Raw genomic sequence first — 20747 nt, 5'->3', positions numbered from 1 at the left:
TTAAAGAAAAATGATGGTAATGATTTGAGTACTTCTGTAGGTTGGGTAACGTAGATTTAAGTAGAAGAGAGGCCAAGTGATGAAGCAGTGCATCAAAGTGATTAAGATCCAAGTGCTGGAATCAGACAGGTGTGGGTTCTACCTCTGTCTTTGCCACTCACGGATGGTAGGATTTTGGCCTCACGCCTTGGTTGACTCATTTATCTATCATAGGGCCCATTATACCTACTGTATCTGTAACGAGGGTTAAACGAGGTCATAGATGAACTGTACAAGGCAATGGGCTCATAGATAAGTAAGCATTCAGTAAGTGGTAGCTGCTGTACTTTTTTTATTGTTTGGTAAGGGATGCATTGAGAATGGCAGGCATATGGTAAGGGTGGCTCTAGATTGCTTTGTCTGGAGGTGCATGGAAGGGAGATGGGAGGAGTTTGCCATTTTCAGTGAGTTTGGATGGGATCAAGGATAAGGGGATTGGCAAGGGTATGATAAGGGAGGGTGACAGTGTGGTAAAGATGTGCTGTCACAGTGGGGCACTGTGACTAGAGATAAGAAAAAGGCTGTAGGGCAGCCATGCGGGCCCAGCTGAAGCTGGAACTGTGTCATGGTGCCAGCTGCATGGCTGTGTGGCTGCGTCCCACAGCAGTTGGCGGCCCAGGGGCAAAGCAGAGAAGACAGGAGGGCCAGTCTCATCGGGGCGGGTGTGGATTGACAGGGTGAGTAGTGCAGAAGCGGGGGTGAGAGCAGGTATTTGCGAGCTGTCATTGAAGCCACGGCCAGTGTGCTCCTTGCTGAGGAGCCCAACAGGGCTCGAGGAATTGGAAACGTTCACAGGTTTCTAGTGGAGGTAGATGTGTCTTTATGTAGAAGTACAAGAAATTGTGTTTAGGGGGTTGTTTGGGGGTTCAGATGTTAAAATTAGTAAATTTCTAGGTGCTGACAAGACCAGGGTAAGGGCAGGTGTTGGTGGCCACGGGGCTGGAAGGGATGGGGGATGCCTTTCCTGGTAAGGAGTTTGACAGAGTGGGGTCGGCCAGGATGTCTCCTTCTTGGGGGTGGCGTAGGTGCTGAGAGTCCAGCTTTGTACTTCTCAGGAGGCTTTAGGAAGGGCTTACTTGGAGGAAAAGTGTGTAGTGGACTAACGTTTCAGAGGTCTCCATTAGCTTGAACAGTAAGTGGTGAGAAACAATGGAATAGGGTGGGCTGCATATCCACGGGGGAGCCATTGTTGAGATGAAGATCAACCTTGGGGTGTTGTCTACATTCTCTGTCAGGATCCTCAAGAACAGAGGACTTTATAGCAAAGCTTCCCTGGATTATAGTCTGTTGTCTGCGTGGCCACCACGGGGCCACCCAGGGTCCACACCCGTGTACATATGAGGAGAAGGCGGCGGCTGGGGAGAAATAGTGCTGCCCCAGGAGCCGAGCTGCAGGTTGATGGACAGTTAAATTGGCTTTGCTGCTACCAAAATGCTGCAGTTCATGGTCTTGTACGTGGAATTCTATACCCTTCCAGGTGTATTTCAGGTTTGTTTTTTTCTCTCCTGAGATTTGTTCCTAGCAGTGAACTGTGCTTAGAATCCATTTTCTGGTCTGGAAATGTGATTCTCGGAGTGTGCGTGTTTTGACACAATCTTGTAACGACATGGGTTTCATGGAGACTGTCACACTGGGGTCTTGCCTGGTACTTACCCTCTTTACTGGGTGTAGGAAAGCCTCATACGTGAGCCTTTGATGTTGCTGGGAAAGGGGTGAGCATCCTGGGTTGTATAGAGAACATGAAAGCTGATGGCTGTGGTGCCCCAGGCACCTGGGGTTTGACGTTGTTCCTCCCTAACTTCTCCCTTTGGTGTTCCTTTTACAAAATCTGAGCCAGAGACTCTAGTGAGGGCCCAAACTCCTCCCCTTGCTCGAGGCAGGGGGTACAACCCCTGAATCCTCCCCAAGTCTTCCTCTAAACTCCCTGGGAAAATACCTTTGCTTAGATCCCTGCCTGCAGACCAAACATTCTCGCCTCTGGTCTGCAGAGCAGCCCATTTCACAAACACCTCCGAGGAATGTGGGCTTGAATTGAGATCACCTTCTTGGCCAGGATTGGAGCCTGGGAAGAAAAGAGCTGCCTTTGGAAAAGTTTTAGCTGGGTTTGTGGTTTTTTCTTGCAAGGCTGGTTAACTGTTGAACTGAGCTTGGAGGTGATATTCCCCACAGGAGGGCTCAGGTTGGGAGAACTAGTCCCCCTCTCCTCTGGGCATTTGTGGTTTTAATGAGCTACCGCCCAAAGTGCGTCTTTTCCCTTCTGATCGACTGGCCAGGGCCTGGCGGGGAGCTGGTGTTGGTTCCTGCCAGTGGCTGTGACTGGATGGTGCCGTTACTGTTTATTTAATGTCACCTACTCTCTTCTCCCCCCTGCCTGATGTGGGTGAGAGCGAAGGGAGCATTCTCTTTCAGTTTTACAGTGTGGCCTGGCAGCTCATGACCTGGTACGTAAGAGTTAATTGAGTAAACTGAGGTAGAGGCAGAAGTGGGGTGTGAGTTGAAATTTGTGGGACAGTACGGTTTTCTTTCTCTGACTATAGGGAAGGTACTTAGAGAACACACACACACACACACACACAGATGAATGCACTCCTTGGGGTTCTCTGACCTGCAGTCCTGGGGAGGGTGAAGTTCCATATGGACTGTAGTTATGAATGTCTCTCTAGGATGTATAGCATTCGTGAATGAGCTTCAGGACATTCATAACCTCCAACTTGTCTATCATAGTGTGTGTTCATGTGTTTCTAGAGAGAGTGTCGTAGCTTTCGTCAGGTTCTCAGAGGGCTCTCTGGTCCATAAAGGAAAAGCACTTCTGCTTTGGGATTTGGGTCTTGGACTAATGGTAAGAAAAGCAGTAGCTGGCATTTGTTGGGCTCCGACTGTCCACCAGGCACCACTAATGGCATTACACGCATCCTTTCATTTGAGCCTCCAAATCCTTTAGGGAGAGTGTTATGATTGTCTTTTTCTTACTGATGAGGAAGTGAAGGGACAGAGAAGAGCACATTTGAGCCAGCACGATGCAGTTTGCTGGAGCTGGGACTTCCACACAGTCTGATTCTAGAACCTTAGTTGCTCCTTGTGGGGCCTCCATGCCAGGCCACATGGCTCCATAGTGACTCTGGGATGTACCAGTTTAAAGCTCCTTTCCCTTCTTCACTTCACGGCCTGCTTCTAGCATAGCCTTGCACCGGCCCTGCATTGGCACTGTCTCCCTCCTGGTTTCCACATCTCTGGAGGAGCTAGGGAAGAAGGTTGTCTTTGGGAAGTGGATCTGTTTAATTTTGAATCTTAGTTCTGTGACCCACCTGTCCTCAGTGTAAGTCCTGGTCTTGGGGATCCGTAGTCCTTGCCATAGAGTTGCTATGAACATAAAGTAAGTTGACAGTGTACCTAAAAGAACTTTGGGAACCATGAACGCTGTGGGATTGTGTGTCAGGATAGTGACATCTATGCTCTCCTAGGGAGAGTGAGCAGCCTTGGACCTCAAAAGGACAGCACCCACCTACCTGGTCCAAAGGGTATGAGACCTGGGCTTGTTTGTTGTAGCTACCTGTGGTCAAAAGTACACTCTGGACAGAGAGGTGGTGATGTAACTGGACTCTGTGTGTGTATTGAAAAATCCCTCTTTGCTCTTTCCTCATTTCAGGTTTGTCCTTTGAGACAAGTCAAATATTTATCGAATATTTCTGAGTACAAAAGTAGTGTAGTACAGAGTTGTGAGCGATGCAGCAGCAGAGTCCCTTTCCTATGGAGTCTGTAGTCTTGTTGACGAGCGAGAACATGTGTGTGTATGAAGGAAGATGGATGGTAAGTGCAAGTGCAGATCACAGTTGGGTGCTGGCTGCTGGAGGGTTTCAGAAGAGGGAGGGAACTCTGGACTTGAAGGATGAAGGAAGGGCAGTTCTGGGTGAAGAATTTGGATGGGTGGAGGGGTGAGGTTGCCGGGTTAGGGATGAACACTGAGCAGGCCGGAGGGTCTGGCAGCAGGATCTGGGAGGGTGCGGAGTTACTAGGAAGATTCTCACCAGCATGAGGAAGATTGATCTTTGGGTGGAATGTTTATGATGGATCAGAAGGGGAAGCTAGATGCTAATCAAGTTTTTGTACAGACTCAGAGTATTTTATTCTACAGCTCAAATGAAAATTAAATGTGTTATTGATAGTAGTTTTTGGAGAGTTGAGCTGAAATGGTCAGACCACACACCTTGTTTTCCCTCTTGGACTTGCCACATGAGGTTTGTATAAGGGGAGTGGGAAGAGCACATGTTATTACATCTCCCTTCTTTTAGCCCCTGCCCTGCATATCTAGCTGGCTTATGGTCATGCGTTGCACATTAAAAGTGCTCATTGCATACTTATTTTTTATTGGATTGGGGAGAACCAGTCTCTGTGTTTTCCACTTTCTTAAGCACCAGCCTTTTTACTTGCATTGCTAGTATCTCCCTCCTCTCCTTTCTGGGGTCCCTGTTGTAAAACTGCTAATTACCAGTATTTTGACCATATGGTAGCAGTTGTGAAGAGTCTGAATCATCCACAAATGGAGTGATTGAAACTCAAATAATTGAAAATAGTCTCTGTGCATTTAAACAAACCCAAAAGCTGTTTAGTCCTTTATATGCAGCAGCTACCATGCTCTTTTCCCCCTTTCTCTTTTTTTCTTTCTGTCTTTCCTATCAACAGTGTAGCATCTGTTCTGATCTTAGGTCCTAAGAGAGACTCGTTGGTCCCAGCAATGGGGATGATCAGAGAATACCTCAAAGGGAGCTTGGCTCATGCCATACGAGGCAGTTGCCTTCATTTGTTCCAGAATTGAGTTGAATCATTTCTAAGGGCAGGGGCCTGGATGGGAAATTTATATCAAGGTTGGGAGGTTTTACTTTCCAACTCTTTATATTGTTTGGTTTTCCCCACCATGAGCATTTAAGCCTTTTATAACTATATATAAAGTTATATAGTAAATAAAATAATAATATAAAAATTGGTGATGGTACTATACAAGTAAGTGATGAAGTACAGTTAGAAAATTAAATGCAATTAGAAGTCCCAGTTTATCATTACAGTTTCACAAATATTTGCTAGCTCTTGATGTTTTTCTGCTCTGAAGTCCAAGGAGAATGACGCCCTTAACTCTAGGTTGCAGGTACTCCGTCCGTGTTTCACCTCAGATGGCGAACCGGATTGTGGATTCTGCAAGGAGCATCCTCAATAAGTTTATACCCGACATCTACATTTACACAGACCACATGAAAGGAATCAACTCTGGGAAGTAAGTGCCTGTGTATTTTTGGAACCTAATTCTGCAGCTACCCTAGCCTTTTTCATACTCAACTCTGAGATTGGGCAGCCAGAGGAAGGACAATTTCAGATTTAATTTCCTTCTGACTTACTGCCATTGTCACCAATAATTCCTTTCTCATGGAAAGCATCACAGTGGCCGGTGCTGGGAGTTGAGGAGTCCATCCCTACCCTGGGGGAATGAAAACCTAGCTATTTACTAGCAGTGCTTTAAGCTTTAAAATCCATCTGTACTCTGTTCCCACAAAAAGTCAAAGTAAACAAGTTCTTCCACTGTTAAGGAAATAACAGTTTAGGCAAAAATCCTTTGTTGGCCAAAGTGCCAGTCAGATTCTCTCTCTGTCGGGGGGGAACAACACCCCTGGAGCCAGAGAAAGTTGTTATTGCAGATTGGGTTTGGTTTAATGAAAGCCTTTGTGGAAAACCCCTCTTTAGAAAATAAAAAGTTAATGATCTATGTTTTGGGCTTTTGTTGTATTTTTAGAAACCAGTAAGTTAGGGAAACAATTAAAACCGTTTTTTGTTTGTTTTATTTTTTACTATGAAAATGTTAAACATAAAGAAAAGTTGACCTGAAACTAATATAAAATAATATCAAATATAAACTGTAATTGGGGGAAAAATAAAGAGAACTTGAAAGGATAGTATACTCTAATCAGATGTGAGTATATGAAGGTGCTTACTTCTGTGTTCTAGAGTAGCACCTGGCTCATCGTAGGTGTTCAATAAATATTGAATAAACAAGTGCATATGTGTATATGTATGCATATATATATATATACACACACACATATATATATATATATTCCTGCTACCTGTAGTTAACGATGAATATTTTGCGAAATTTGCTTTACCTGTGTGGGTTTGTTTTTGCTAAAACATTTTAGTGACAGTATTATTGTACTTCAGATCTGAAGTTTTCAGGTTGTCTCCTAAAAAAGAAAAAAGAAAAAGAGTATCGGGGTTTAAGGTTGATAGTGAGTTAAGAAGTCAGTTTTTTCCTAAGTGGTGCTGCAGCTAACCCTTTTCATGGATGTTCCTTCTGAGGCTCCTTTTAACTTCCGCAACAAAAGGAAAGAGATTTAAGGAGGGTGACTGTGCCACGGGATCTCTGACCTTCGTGAGGCCCAAGGAAAAGATGATGATTTCAGAAACACCGTAGTGGCCCATAGTCCAAAGTAACAGAGGTGGTGGTGTCAGAGGTGAGAGTTGGGAAAGGATTTGTGTGCAAAGTTGGCCCTTTCCTCTGGGGTTGGAAAGGTCGGTGATGGTCCCAGACCTGTGCATATTGCTCGAATATCACCACTGTTTTCCTTGTTCAAACTATGGCAGTGGCAACATCCCTAGGTAGCTGTAAGATGAAAAGATCACATATGTATGCCACTATGTCAAACTCGAGGCTCATGCTTGCACTAAGCAAAGCCTGACCCATAGTAGGGGCTGCAGAAATGGTAGCTGCTAAGGCTATTCTTTCCTTTCTCTTCCCTTGGCCACAGGTCTGGAATTATGTCAGCAGTTAGAATTATGGCCTCAGTATCTACCACAGGGTGGCCAGGGGTGAAGCAGAGCAGGCTTGAGGCCATACTGCCACCAGTGTGGCTTTTTACGACTGACTCAGCTGACCCCAGTGCATGGTCACACTGTAGGAAGCTCACACATGGGTCAAGATGTGGGTCATCAACTCCAAGCTCCTCTTAAAAAGTTAAAACCCATGTATGATAAGTTCATGTTTAGTTGTCTGAATCTTAAGTTACAGATGATACAGTGTTCTTCCTTCTCTGTTATGAAATTATGAAGTCATGGATGGGTATTATTTTCCTTCTCTGAGTCAGTGAAATATGCATGTCCGTTAGGCCTGTGTTGTGGGGCCAGCAGTTCCTGCTGCCTCTGTCAGTCCTGTGACCAACATGCACATCTATCCAGGGTGGTATCATGTTGACTCTCACAGTCACAACTTAAAAAAATAAACAATGAGTCCTTTACCAGTTGGAAAGTTTTGGAGGCTGCCACTTGTAATCCGCACCAATGTGCATTTTCAGTGAGGTCACCTGGTGACCAGCTGCTTGGTCACACACCCCAATTGGGGAGAAAATTGGAGTTGTATATATATAGCCTAATACGTTACCTTGTTTTCTGTAAAACAAATATAATATCAAATGGGATGATCCTGATCAACTATAAAGTTTATTACAGTAAGTCTGCATTCCTCACAGAATTTATATGGGTGAGAAAATTAGGAAGTTCTTGGGAAATTCAGGTAAGTGGGTTAAAGCAGTGATCGGAGCTTATCTCCTGGTTCTCCCTCCCCTCCGTTTCCTACTCTTTCATTTTATATTGCACTGCCTCTCCTGCAGAGGCGGATGTCCCCTCTCTGCTCCTGGTCAAGCAACTCAAAGGCAACTGGAGATTGTGCTAAAATGTCCCATGACGATGGACAGGCGGCACAGTGTTAGATGGTTAAGCATCACACAGAGTTCCCCTGAGCCTTTGATTACATAAGTAGCTCATTGCACCCCTTTCCTTGGCAGGTGCTATTAACCTTGGACTGCATAGATCAGCTGTGGGCAAACTACGGCCCGTGGGCCGGATCTGGCCTGTTTGAAATGGAAAAAACTAAAAAAAAAAAAAAAAAGACCGTACCCTTTTATGTAATGATGTTTACTTTGAATTTATATTAGTTCACACAAACACTCCATCCATGCTTTTGTTCCGGCCCTCCGGTCCAGTTTAAGACCCCATTGTGGCCCTCGAGTCAAAAAGTTTGCCCACCCCTGGCATAGATCATCGATTTAAAAATAAGGAAATAGACAACTGACCATCATAGTTCCTATAGTGAGCTCATAGTGCATTTGAGGCATCATTAATTTTACACATAGTTTTTCTGAAACAAATATCTTAGCTAGTTTTGCAGGGAGTGCATAGAAGGTGCTTTATGAACTCTGTGTCAGAGGAGCAGATCTGTGTGTGCTGTGTGTGGACGGTGGCTGCTGCTCCTCTCTGGTGACATGTTTACTGAAAAGGCGTGAGGCAAAGGAGATTTGAGATGTCAGATCTGGAAGTTTTGTGGAGAGGTGCTTGTGTTTTTTGTTTACGAACTGATTTTGTTTTGTGTCAAACTGGTTGTCACTGAAGTCGGTGAGGGCAGGAACTCTTGTGTTTACTGCAGGGCCCCCAGTTCCTGGCCCATGGCCGCAGGTGCTTGTTGGAATTACGAATGTGGTCCTTGACCAGAAGGGTATTAGGTTCTGGCTGTTGGGTGGTAGAAACACAGTGGGAGAGAACATGTGCCAGCTCTTTGATGCTATTAATTGAATTCTGAGTTAGAGATGTCCCTTAGAGACACAAACAAAGGTGAGCCGTATCTGGGCTCTCCCTGGCTTATGTGGCACTTTTCATTACTTGGGGTGCTGGGGGTTGGGGGGGTAGAGCTTGATGTATTCCAAGAGAAGCTATAATGAGGTGGTCTCCAGGCCACTTACACCTTCTGGGTTGGTTGTGAGGGCTGTGGTGGCGAACTTGGGTAGGCTTTGGAGTCTGGAAGACCTGCATTGGAAACACATCTCAGTCACTTCCTAGCTGTGTGGACGTGGTGCAGGTTGCTTAATTTCTCCATTTCCTCATTTGTAAGATGGGCACATATTACCTACTCAGCAGAATTGTAGTGTCAAAGCCCCTAGGTCAGAATCTGGCAGAGAGTAGGTGCCAACTATCTGGTAGCCCTTGTTAATGCTCCTATAAACTCTCACAGCAGGATTTTTCACAGTGTGGGAGGGGCTAATAGGAAAAGCGATGTAAACTTGCACCTTCCTTGGTTCCGCCAGGTGCGCTCTCACCAAGTCATGTGTATTTCCAGCGCAAGCTAGTGGGAACTCCAGTAGGGCTTGCTGTAACAATGCAGAGTGCCGTGAGAGAGATGTTTGTTTTCTCTTTCCTTTTGCTGGTGCCCGAACCCCACTTCATTAACCCTACTCAGTGTCTGTGCCTTTGAATCCCCAGGTCTCCAGGCTTTGGGTTGTCACTGGTTGCCGAGACCACCAACGGCACCTTCCTCAGTGCTGAGCTGACCTCCAACCCCCAGGGCCAGGGGGCGGCGGTGCTTCCAGAGGACCTGGGCAGGAACTGTGCCAAGCTGCTGCTTGAAGAAATCTACAGGGTATGTCCTCCGCCTCTGCCAGTTGGGAGAGGAGCCATCAGGAAGCAGTTCATTGTTTCATTCTTACTCCTTAGCAGCTCTCTTCCCCGTTCAAGGGCTTATGCCAAGGAGTTAACTCTTCCTGCCCATTAAACAGTTTAACATGAACTCGTTTAATGGATTAGCTGAACTAGTCAGTAAGCATAGATCCAGTTCCCCTGATTTGGGACAACAGGGCAGGTACATTTTAACAGTGTGGACACTTAAAAAGCTGAGACAGCGTTATTCGGGAAAGAAAAGGTGTAAAATGAAGCAGGTTAGCCGGTGACTGCCCACTTGAAGAGGATACAGTGCTGCGACCAAAACAGGTGCCATCTCCCAGCTCCCGCGTCCTTGCCATGTGACGATGGGGGCTCATTGTTTCCGGGTTCTTTGAGGAGTTGGAAATGGCGATTTGTATGTGACAGTTGTATCAGATACAAAATAGTGTCAACAGGCTAGAATTTGCAGTGTGTTCTGGAGCATAGAAGAATGTTTAGGGAAGGCAGGCCTGTGTCAGAGCATGGCAGGAGCTTTGGAAAGGCGAGAACACAGGAGACAGAAAGGGTGACGAAGCTGAAGACAAGACTTCATCGGTTGCCATTTGCTTCTGCAGCTCAGACCAACCTGGGCCAACCTGGCCTCATTGTCACAGGTTTTTTTCTTTCAATCCATACAAACAACATGTAGACAGGCATACATAGCTCTTCCTGTTTCCCAAAAATAGTCAAGGTGAGCCCTAACCGGTTTGGCTCAGGGGATAGAGCGTCAGCCTGTGGACTGAAGGGTCCCAGGTTCGATTCCGGTCAAGGGCATGTACCTTGGTTGCGGGCACATTCCTAATAGGGGGTATGCAGGAGGCAGCTGATCGATGATTCTCTCTCATCGATGTTTCTAACTCTCTATCCCTCTCCCTTCCTCTCTGTACAAAATCAAAAAAAAAAAAAATAGTCGAGGTGACCTAAAATAAGCAAGGAAGGAATTGGGAGGGAAGGAAAGATGATGGCAGGAGAAATAAGATGAAGCTGCTTGAAAAAACATTCTTTAAGGTCCCATATACTTGGTTAGAGGAGAGTCACAAATCTGGCCTCAGGATTTCTGGTTGTCTGTACAATCCTTGCCTCGGATCCATGTCAGAAGGTGAAACCTTCTCCTTGACATGCAGAATCCAGGACAGGCTCCCAGGAATGCTTATTTCTCTGGTCTGTATGCGAGGCCCCACATTCTTGAGCTGAGCACTAGCAAAAACTATACTTTGGGTGATTTGCTATTGTATGGTGTATAGTGTTTGTAAATTGCCTTTTCTCTTCAGCTGAAGAGCCTTTCATCTCTGTATTTATCTGTGTATTTAGTCTCAGTTAGTTGATATTTCTGTGGTTCTTTCCTGAAGTCTCCAAGGAAGCTTTGCCCTGTTTAAAGTAGCAAAAATCATATGTGAGCCCTAACTGGTTTGGCTCAGTGGATAGAGCATCGGCCTGTGGACTGAAGGGTCCCAGGTTCAGTTCGGTCAGGGGCATGTACCTTGGTTGTGGGCGCATCCCCACTAGAGGATTTGCGGGAGGCAGCTGATCCATGTTTCTCTCTCATTGATGTTTCTGACTATCCCTCTCCCTTCCTCTCTGTAAAATATCAGTAAAATATATTTTAATAAAAGATCATATGTGAGCCCTTATGAAATAAAACAGGTGATTTTGTTTTATTTTTAAATACTTTTTGTTGCTGTAATTTATTAATCATTATGGTAGAGTGGCGCCTGGTTCATGGGTATTGATCCCTGCACAGGCCTGGCTAAGGAAAACAGCCTACAGCCAAGTCTTCTCTCCATCCAGTCACCGTTCTCAACAATACCTTATTGGTTGCAAGGTGGAACACGTAAGAATGAACTGCTTCAGAGTTCACTAAAATGTCCAGGTCTTAATGGTTTTTTTTTTTTTTTTTTAAATATTTTTTATTGATTTTTTACAGAGAGTTAGGAAGAGAGATAGAGAGTCAGAAACATCGATGAGAGAGAGAGACATCGATCGGCTGCCTCCTGCACATCCCCCACTGGGGATGCGCCCGCAACCCAGGTACATGCCCTTGACCGGAATCGAACCTGGGACCCTTCAGTCCGCAGGCCGACGCTCTATCCACTGAGCCAAACCGGTTTCGGCTCTTAATGGTTTTAATTAATGTTCATCTAATTAAAATGGAAGACAAAGGACCTATAATTGTGTCTTCAGTGGAGTGACTGTACTCCCTGTCCTCACCATTCAGCTAGCAAATAGTGGCAGAAAGAAATGCCCTCTCAAATGAAATCCTCCTGCAGGAGGAAGTATCTTCTCACACTACTTGTGTGGCCAAAGGCTGGCCTTAGCTTTTTTGATGCAAAATCAGCCCTGTGTTTGATGCTTAATTTAGTGATTTTTTTTGAAAGATGAATAGTAAATAAAAGTTGGGAGTAAATAAATGATCAAGAGGTTACCATGCCACTTAGTTCAGGAAGTTAGTCATCTAGACCAGCGGTCGCCAACATTTTGGACCTCATGGACCGACTGCTCCATGGACCACCGGTTGGCGACCGCTGCTCCAAAGGTTTCCTTAAACCAGCAGTCGCTAACCTTTCGGACCTCATGGGCCACCAGTGATCCGAGGACCATCGGTTGACTACAGACCGTGCATGTGATCCATGCGTCCCTAAGCCCCTGGCAACTGGTACAGGTTTCCCTTGCTTGTGGCTTGCAGGCCCTCTGACCGTGGGGACCCTCTCATCTCTCTCCAGTAGACCTGGGGGAATTGGAAGCATCACATTACAGAAGAGCCCAGCTGGAGGGAGGGTTCTGTATCCTCATAAATAGCACGTTATAGGCCTCAGGGTGAAAGCAAGGCCACAGAGAGAAAACATGCAATCTGGATTAAGTTATTTTATTTTCCCCCCTTTACTCTAGTTAAGTTCTACTTAAAACCATTTCATTGTGCCTGCATCAAGTTTGTTTGTTAGTTCTAATCATTAAGAAAATTTCTTTTGTGGCTATCTATGGTCTTTAGTTAAAAGGATGAAAATGCTTCATGTTTTTATGAATAATTCTTTATATGTCTGTGACATGACATGGTTTAAAAGAATAATAAAAACATGTCCCCTTTGAAGGTGCTGTTTATTTTTATCAACATTATAGTCCTCTGATATAATCCCTCTTGTTCTATTTATGTCTCATCAGTTACCAACCAAGTCCTCTTGATTGTGTTCCAGGCTTTCTGAAACTGCCTTTTCTGTCCATCTTTTAAGCTGCCTCTGTCTCCTACCCCCCACCACCTCCCCAACCCCTGTCCCCACCACTTGCAGGAGTGGGAGTCCTCTCTTGACCTTCTCCAACATGCCCTTCTGTCTAAATCTCTTGAAACACTTAACAGTCTGTGAAAGGAGCAAGTTTTATAAAAACACTTTCACTGGTCCTCAGATTCTCCATGGGTTAGAGTTTTTGTTTGTTTGTTTGTTTGTTTTTTAATGGAAATACATATGTTACACCTCTTGTCCTAACATTGGCTTAGAGAAGTGGTTCTCAACCTGTGGGTCGCGATCCCTTTGGTGGTCGAACGATCCTTTCACAGGGGTCACCGAAGACCATCCTGCATATCAGATATTTATATTACAATTCATAACAGTAGCAACATTACAGTTATGAAGTAGCAACGAAAATAATTTTATGGTTGGGTCACAACATGAGGAACTGTATTTAAAGGGCCAGAAGGTTGAGAACCACTGGCTTAGAGAGAAATATTGCCCTTTAAGGTAGTTTAGGAAGAGCAGTAGAATTTCATAAAAGCTGGCAGTAGGATAAGCCCCTTATTTTCCTGCTCAGTTGTAAATGAGGTCTGATGGCAAAGAGTGAGTGTTTGTGCTGATAAATGATTTATCCCCTACACTGCATGCATTTGAGAGAGGTTGCCTGGCTGGTGTGGCTTAGTGGTTGAACATTATCCCCATGCACCAAGAGGTCGCCGGTTCAGTTCCCAGTGAGGGCACATGCCTGGGTTGCACGTGCAGGAGGCGGCTGATCCTGTTTCTTTCTCTCTCATCATTTCTTCCTCTCCCTTCTCCTTTCTCTAAAATCAATAAAAACTTTGTTTTTGTTTTTTAAGAAGAGAGTGGCCATGTGTTCTGTTTAAAGTCTGGGAGTCTGGGCTTGGATAGTGATGTGCCATCATCAGCAACTGGGTTCTTTTTGTGGCATGTACAAAATATGTAGAAATTCAAGGTCATCCCACTTTCACTGTGTACAATGTAAGTTTGAATTGTTTTAAATAAAGTTATCTCAGAAAGAATGATCAGAAAGACTTTTTTGTGTTTGTTAATTCTCACCTGTGGATACGTTTTTTCCACTGCTTTTCAGAGAGAGTGGGAATGGGGCGGGAGGTGGGGGGAGAGAGAGAGAGAGAGAGAGACCGATGTGAGACACATCGACAGGTTGCCTCCCTGCACATGCCCCAATGGGGGCAGGGAGTGAACCTGAAACCCAAGTACATGCCCCTGACTGGGAATCGAATCTGAGACCCTTTGGTGTGCAGGCTGACACTCTAACCACTTCAGCAACACTGGCCAGGGCAATAAAGACATTTTTAAGGCACAGATATAAACAGCAGTCATGCATGCACGTAGTAGAAGCAGAATGGCTGAAATGGTCAGGAAACCCAAGGATGAAAGAAGGCAACCAAAACAATCCTCAGGAGAGAGTTTGTGAAGATTCTGTCGTGCTTATCGATTTGGGAGAAAAGGAAGGAAAAGTGGCGGGAAATAGTACATAAGCAGTAAAAATGGAGAAATCTGGTCTTAGTAATTCTTCAGTTGCACAGGAAGAGTCACAAGGAGACACTAACGTAACTTGACAAGCAGTTTTGAATGTGGTGGGATAAGTTTTAGGCTAAGGCCCTTTCATGTCAGATTGACTGTGGTGTTCCTTGGCAGATTAAATAAACAATCCCCATCCACCTCACCCTTGTTAATGACCTGTACATTTCCTAGAACTGATTATGCTTTTTTTGTTTATGTGTCATGCTGCTGCTGCCGCTTTAATTACGGAGGGGAATTTTTATTTTGCCTTAGATACACCTCAGTAAACTTGAATGTCTATTTATTCTGATGGTCTCAGCTAATACAATTGCTTTGATGACCAGTTAGTTTAATCCTCCAAAGTTAAGTGATACAAGGATTCCGCTGAAAAGACTTGTATTCTGTTTTATTATTGCTTGAACTTTGCAATCTGCTCTTCTGTGGTTCTGATATTCTGGGTATTTGTGACTGTTTTCTTGGTTTTCCATTCTCTGGTTGGTATAACGACTAATCTTGAAAGTGTTTGTATTTATAGGGTGGATGTGTGGACTCGACCAACCAAAGCCTGGCTCTGTTGTTCATGACCCTTGGGCAGCAGGACGTTTCCAAAGTCCTGCTAGGACCACTCTCTCCGTACACGTGAGTTGTTTTCACTCAGCCTCATTACTGCTGTCCAATTTAATCTTCCAGTTGCATGACATGATAAAGGTGCTGGACTGTGCATAGCCTATCACTATGAACACCTGCTTGGACTGATCCTGGAATGAGCTGGAGGTTATCAGTCTTAACCTGGTGTTTAGCAGGCATCTTGCCTTCCTTTCTCTTCTGTAGTTGCATTATTCCCATGCCATTGAAGTTGTGTGGTATATTGGACAGTTCTTTTGTCCGTGCTTTAGATCTTTCTCATTTTGGAGGTAATCTGGTTCCATTATAACTTAGATTTTGTTAGGTTTTTTTTTTTTAATCCCCTCTTTTCCCTATCCGTGGCAAATAGGGCTGTCTTTTTGTCCAACATGATAGGGTATAAACTGGCTGGAAAAATGAAAAAAGAGGCAAAGTCTATAGTAATGCCACTGGACCAGTAGGGATATTGTAAAGGTGAGTTTGAGGCCATTGGATGTTATCAGACGATGACTGCTGAGGCATTAAAGCAAGCGCTCTACAAAAAGAGCAGCCGATGAGAAGACTTGGATTGTTAACAGCACAGTGGAAGCAGCACTTCCCATAGGTAGCAGATGAGCTTGCTGTAAGCAGCCTGTTTGAGCCCTGACCTCTGGGTGTGCCTCCATGTGCTCGAGATCATGACCTGGCCATCTGTGGGTGGAGCGGGAGTGGGCCTGTGTGGGAGGAGACACTCAGGTAGATATAGACTGAACTGTCCTTTTTCGGTTATCATGGTACCGATGCTGTATATCTGGAAGGTACAGTACTGTGATAACTGAAGAATGGTGGTGCCATCACATTGAGTAAGGGGCCAGCACTGCGGAGGGGGCATTGTACCTCTGGAACATCGCTTGGGGCGCATGGAGACCAGAAGCTTGAAAGAGATTGTTTTGGAGGTTTTTTTATTTGGAGTTGGTGGTGGGAGGTTTTTTGGAACATGGAATGGAAGAGAAGACACTCTGAGCAGTGGGGGAAGACTGATAAGCAGGAAGCTAGTGAGGAACCACATTATCGGCTAACAGTTGTAAAATATTTCATGGGACAGGCACCTGAAATCTAGTAATCCTCAGTGGAACACTAACACCAGGGATCAACATTGCTGAAACAGACTTTGTAGCTAAGGTGTTTGGAGAGGAGGCGAGGGAGCACACACAGGGCCTGAATGCAGAGATTCACTTCCAGCAGAGCGTCGGCTGGAAGCGCTGACTGCTCTGTGACCACCAGGCCCCTTCAGCCAACTCTCTTGCTGCTGCTGCTGCCACTGCGGCCGCCTTCCCAGCCCCTGCTTCAGGACAGCGAAGGCCTGACCGCTCACACCGCTTGAGGCAGTCTCTAGATGTGTGTGGTCGTGGGGCATGGGGTTTGGCAGAACATTATGTGCAAAAGGAAATCTATATTTTTAGTTTTCCTTGACCCCTTTTTTTTTTTGGCTCTTAGAGATTTTTTTTTTCAGTTTGGCTACAGGGCCTTTATAGTTTTTTTCAAGTCAGCAGCCCCTGTGGAGATGGTCAAGATGTGCCTGGACGTTTTTTTTTCAAGTTCCTGTGTCCTCCTCGTATACCCCCTCACCAAACATTAATTGCAGCCTTCTCTTCCAGAAACCTCATCTAAAATGACTACATCTCCCAGGAAAACAAAGTGGTCTGCTCTGAATGGAGCTTTACAGGGCTGGGACAAATAGCAGAATTGTGTTTGAAACTTGGGGCTATGTTTCTCTGGGTTTCCTGACTCCTGGGGTTTCACGCAGGAAGGACTGCCATGGGGTGGACAGCGCCGCCTCCTTTCTTTTTGGTAAGCGAGCACACGGTGGGGGCAGGAGATTGTAAGGAGTTTATTTTTGAAAGCTGTATCTGTTTGGGACCCTTGTTGCTTGTTATCATTGTGGAAGGCTCCAGGAATCCAGAGTGATGATGGGCAAAGGTGGGAAGAAATAGATGTCCTTCTAGGACCGAATACACAAAGTTATCGTATTTGTGAGTACAGCTTAGGATGAAAAAGGCACAGAATCTATAGTTAGTATAATTGTGGTGGGGGGGTGGGGATCCTAGTTGTATTCAAGAGTTTTGGAGACCAAACTCACTTTTCTTTTCTTTTTTATTGTTTCCCCCACCCTCCCCGGCCTTCCTGCTATACAAACTCACTTATTTTTATAAAGTATACTTAAAGTCATAAAAATCTACTTTTTGAATTCTCAAATTTCTCAAGAAAACTGGAATCAAGAAATGTATTTCTTGTGGCAGTTTTCACGTTCTGATTTGTTTAAAAAGTTTTTTAAGTTTTTTTTGTTGTGTTTTTTTTTTACAGAGCACTGGGATTAAGGGGGATGTGTTTTCTTATGTATTGCTTTGAAACCCTTTCTGGAAAATAAGGGTGTCTGTTCTTCCCTTTATTCTTCCCTCTGTCTTACTTCTGTTGGTGGTTTCCTGTGTTACTTGAGAAAGCACATCTATATGTGTGAAATCTTTTGGGAAGGCCAGAGAGATGTTTTTCAGAAGAATAAAATAGTATTGGCTAATATGCTGGTATGCGGAAAATCTATTTCTGTTCATTTTGTTGAGTTTCAGGTGGTTTACAATTGGTGACAGTGATTCCACCTTCCCCTGAAAAAGCTTAATATTACAGTTTAGGCAGGATTTATACTTTATTTAAAAGTGGAATTAACAGCAAGAAAATCACACTTTCACAAATTATCTGATTGGAGACTGCAGTTACATGTTGTCGGTACATGGTCGTGGAAGTGCAGCCTCCCCTATTTCAGTGCTGGCTCTCCCGGGAAACACCAGGGACCGGGGACGGCGTATAGCATCTCTGAGCCTTGGTCTTATCTGTGGAGAAGGTGAATGCTCCTGAAGTCGGGTTTGTGGAGATGGAGCAAGGCTTAAGAAGGTCAGGTACTTAGTGCTCCCAGCCAGCAATGCAGTGGGCCTGGCAGAGCCCAGTCAGTGCTGGACACTGCGGTTTCCGCCTGGATACCCCCTTGCCCTGCCCCAGCCTGGGAAAACCCAATCTCCTGTTAAGGTCACTGAACATCAGGAGGCCCAGTAAACTTGCTTTGGGTTATCTCAGGCCTAAAGTCAGCTGTGAAGTGTTTGCTCAGATATCTATAAATCTGTAGCCATTAATTTTTAAATTTATGACCAACTACTGCAGTCATATTGCTAAATAAACAACACACATCTCACTTACTGTTCCCAAGAACTCTGTAAGGTAGGTGTTTATTTAACAAACACAGTATTTACTGCTGGCCCAATGTTTTAAGCACTTGACAAATGTGAACTCATGTAGTTTTCATCATAACCCTAGGAGGTTACTACTGCACACTCCATTTTACAGGCGTGGGGACTGAGGCACAGAGAAGTTGAGTCATGTGCCCAAGGTCACATAGTCAGCAAGTGGAGTTCAGAGCCAGGCAGTCTTGCCCAGAGTCCATGCTTCCCTGACCCACTGCTCTTAAGCAAGTGCTGGGATTCCACCCCTGTTGCTGGACCTCAGACACCTCCCTGCCTGAGGCAGGGTGCCATGCCACGCCTTTCGAGAATCCTCAGTTCAGATTATGCTACAAAATGACCTCCTGTCTTTACTTGGAGTCTAAAATGAACCATGCCTCTTCGGTTTTTCGTGCCGGCCAAACCTGCAGCTATTTGGGTTCAGTTGTTTAACTGCTCTCCTCAGCTGGCAGGATACCACTCCCCCTGACAGTTGTGATTTAATTCTGTTTAAATGCTGCAAAGCCCTGTCACCTTTATTAAAGTATTTGAGCTGCAGACCATATTTGGCAGATGGTAAAAGCAAGTGATGTCTTTACTTTTTGGATGAGCAAGAGAGTTCAGGGACCTGCTCATAGTGAGTTTGTCCTGGGACCCACATCTCCCAGCCATGCAACCAGCCTGTCTGTCTCCTTCTGCCTTTATAACCGAGTTTGTTCTTAGAGCAGAGGCAGCTGGACTTTGGGAAAGCCTCTGTCTGGAGAAAAAGCACCGCCGATACATTTAAAGCTGTGGTATAATGACTACAGGGACCCCATCCAGCAGATTCTCTTCTCACCCCCAGGTCTCTCACCCCTCCTTAGACCTGAGAAGCAGGTAACCCCAATATCTGAGTGGTTTGGTGGAGCAGGAATCAAGACCCTCTGTTGTCGTTTGTGTTTGTGGAATTGAGGGGGGGGGCGGGGTGTGGGGGGAGCGAGCACGTGCGCGTACTTCCCATGATTGCTTTCACCTCCACTCTCCAGCAGGCATCAGAAGAGGGCCCTGGTGAGAGGTGCTGTATTTTAAGGGGCAGGGCCTGGCACCTGGTCAATCCCGGGCAGTTGGGATTCAAAGGATAGATGACTTTGAGCCCAGTGGCTGTCACCTGTTGATCAACAATGCTGGTGGGAACAACCTACTCTTGGAAGATATACGGGAAAAATTATCTCTGTTTTCCAGGATTCTCGAAACCTGCTTCTCAGGTGGCCTGGAGGCTTTCATGGTCTGGGTGTTTTGGTTTTTTTTTTTTTAGATAAGTCACTTTGTATTAGGAAAAAAAGTTTACTACAGATTTAGTTCTCTTCAGTCCTTCTCACGGGAATTACAGTCCCAGCTGCCTAACATGGTTGGTCTAAAAAGCTGCCAGTTACACTGCGCAGGTGGGCAGTCCTCTCTCTCAAGGAGCAGAGCTGCTCTCAGCATGCATGGCTCTCTTTTGCCTGGCTGTGCGGCCATGTGGTTGTGTCTGGGAAGTGTGGATCTACAGAATGGTGCTTGGAAGAGAAGGAAAGGGAAGAGGCGGGGCCTGGTGGGGCCTGTGCTTGGGGCTGTGGAGAAGGATGTGGATCAGCACCGGATGTGACCTTTGCTGACTGCGTGTGTGTGTGTGTGTGGGGGGGTGGGGGCGAGTTTATTCTCTGTTTGCTTTTCATTTTCTTAAAGAGACTGTTAGGATTTAATGTTGTCTGGTTGTTTCTCAGCTCTGAGCATGTTTGATAGCTGGAGGTAGGAGGACATTCTGAAGCATACCTTAATCCAGTCCCTTACAGAGTCTTCCTCAGACAGGCCGTTGGCAGAACATGGTGTAAAAAGTGGAACCGACTTTGCTTTTTCTAACGATTCCAAAGGCTACAAATACCTCAGAGCTGCAAATATGTAGGCCTGCACACTCAAACCTGTGTTTCTCCATCCTTCTCCAAGAGATCTGAAGCAAGCTGAGGCCTCTTAGGAGTTCTGCCAGCTGGTGGGGTGTCTGGTTTTTCCAGCACAGTTGAACGATTCAGAGTGAAATAGGCTGGGGAGGCTCTGGTAGCAGGCCTGTATTAGAGCCCGGTCAGCAGCGAGAGAGAGAGCAAGCTGTTTCCTCCTCAGAATGCAGATGAGTGGGTGAGATGCTGGTTTTGTCTGCACTGCTGCCAGCTGGGAGGCTTTGCCCACAGATGTGGACTGTTTATCTATGGGTTTGATGTTTTTCTTTTTTTCCTAGGACAGGGTGGGGTGCAAAAACTTGAAAATTGGTAAGACAGGAAAGGCAGCAGGAAAAGAACTGACTTCCCTTAATTGCTAAGTCATTTCTCAAAAGTAGTCCTAACTCCTAAATTCTATTTCTTGCCTCATTAGTGAATGCCAGACATAGTGCCTATGTATAGTGGGTTTCAGTGGAGAGAGAGGAATTGGCTCTGCCCGGGTAACCCCGTTGGTTAGGGCATTGTCCTGATATGCCAAGGTTGCAAGCTCAGTCTCTGATTAGGGCACGTACAAGAAGCAGCCAATGTATAAATAACATTTGTTGTGGCAGCAAATC

At 45.3% G+C, this 20747-nt stretch overlaps 1 protein-coding gene across 7 annotated transcripts in view; it reads left to right on the top strand.

The window, feature by feature from the left end:
• Window positions 1-20747, top strand: part of RCL1 (RNA terminal phosphate cyclase-like 1) — a 58545-nt gene that overhangs the window by 33623 nt on the left and 4175 nt on the right. For 5 of the 7 annotated variants that reach the window (XM_006773842.2, XM_015570526.1, XM_015570527.1 and 2 more), the window contains 3 exons: window positions 5180-5305; window positions 9331-9487; window positions 14848-14951. In XM_006773842.2, coding sequence (XP_006773905.1) covers window positions 5180-5305; window positions 9331-9487; window positions 14848-14951 — 387 coding nt within the window. Of the gene's footprint in view, window positions 1-533; window positions 717-3683; window positions 3847-5118; window positions 5306-9330; window positions 9488-14847; window positions 14952-20747 lie in introns of those variants that run through there. The other 2 variants (XM_015570530.1, XM_006773845.2) reach the window with 2 other exon arrangements.

This window comes from Myotis davidii, unplaced genomic scaffold (genome assembly GCF_000327345.1).
Source record: "Myotis davidii unplaced genomic scaffold, ASM32734v1 scaffold547, whole genome shotgun sequence".
Taxonomy (NCBI): domain Eukaryota; kingdom Metazoa; phylum Chordata; class Mammalia; order Chiroptera; family Vespertilionidae; genus Myotis; species Myotis davidii.
Note: the sequence above shows the minus strand (reverse complement) of the source record. Positions and strands in the feature narration are given on the sequence as shown.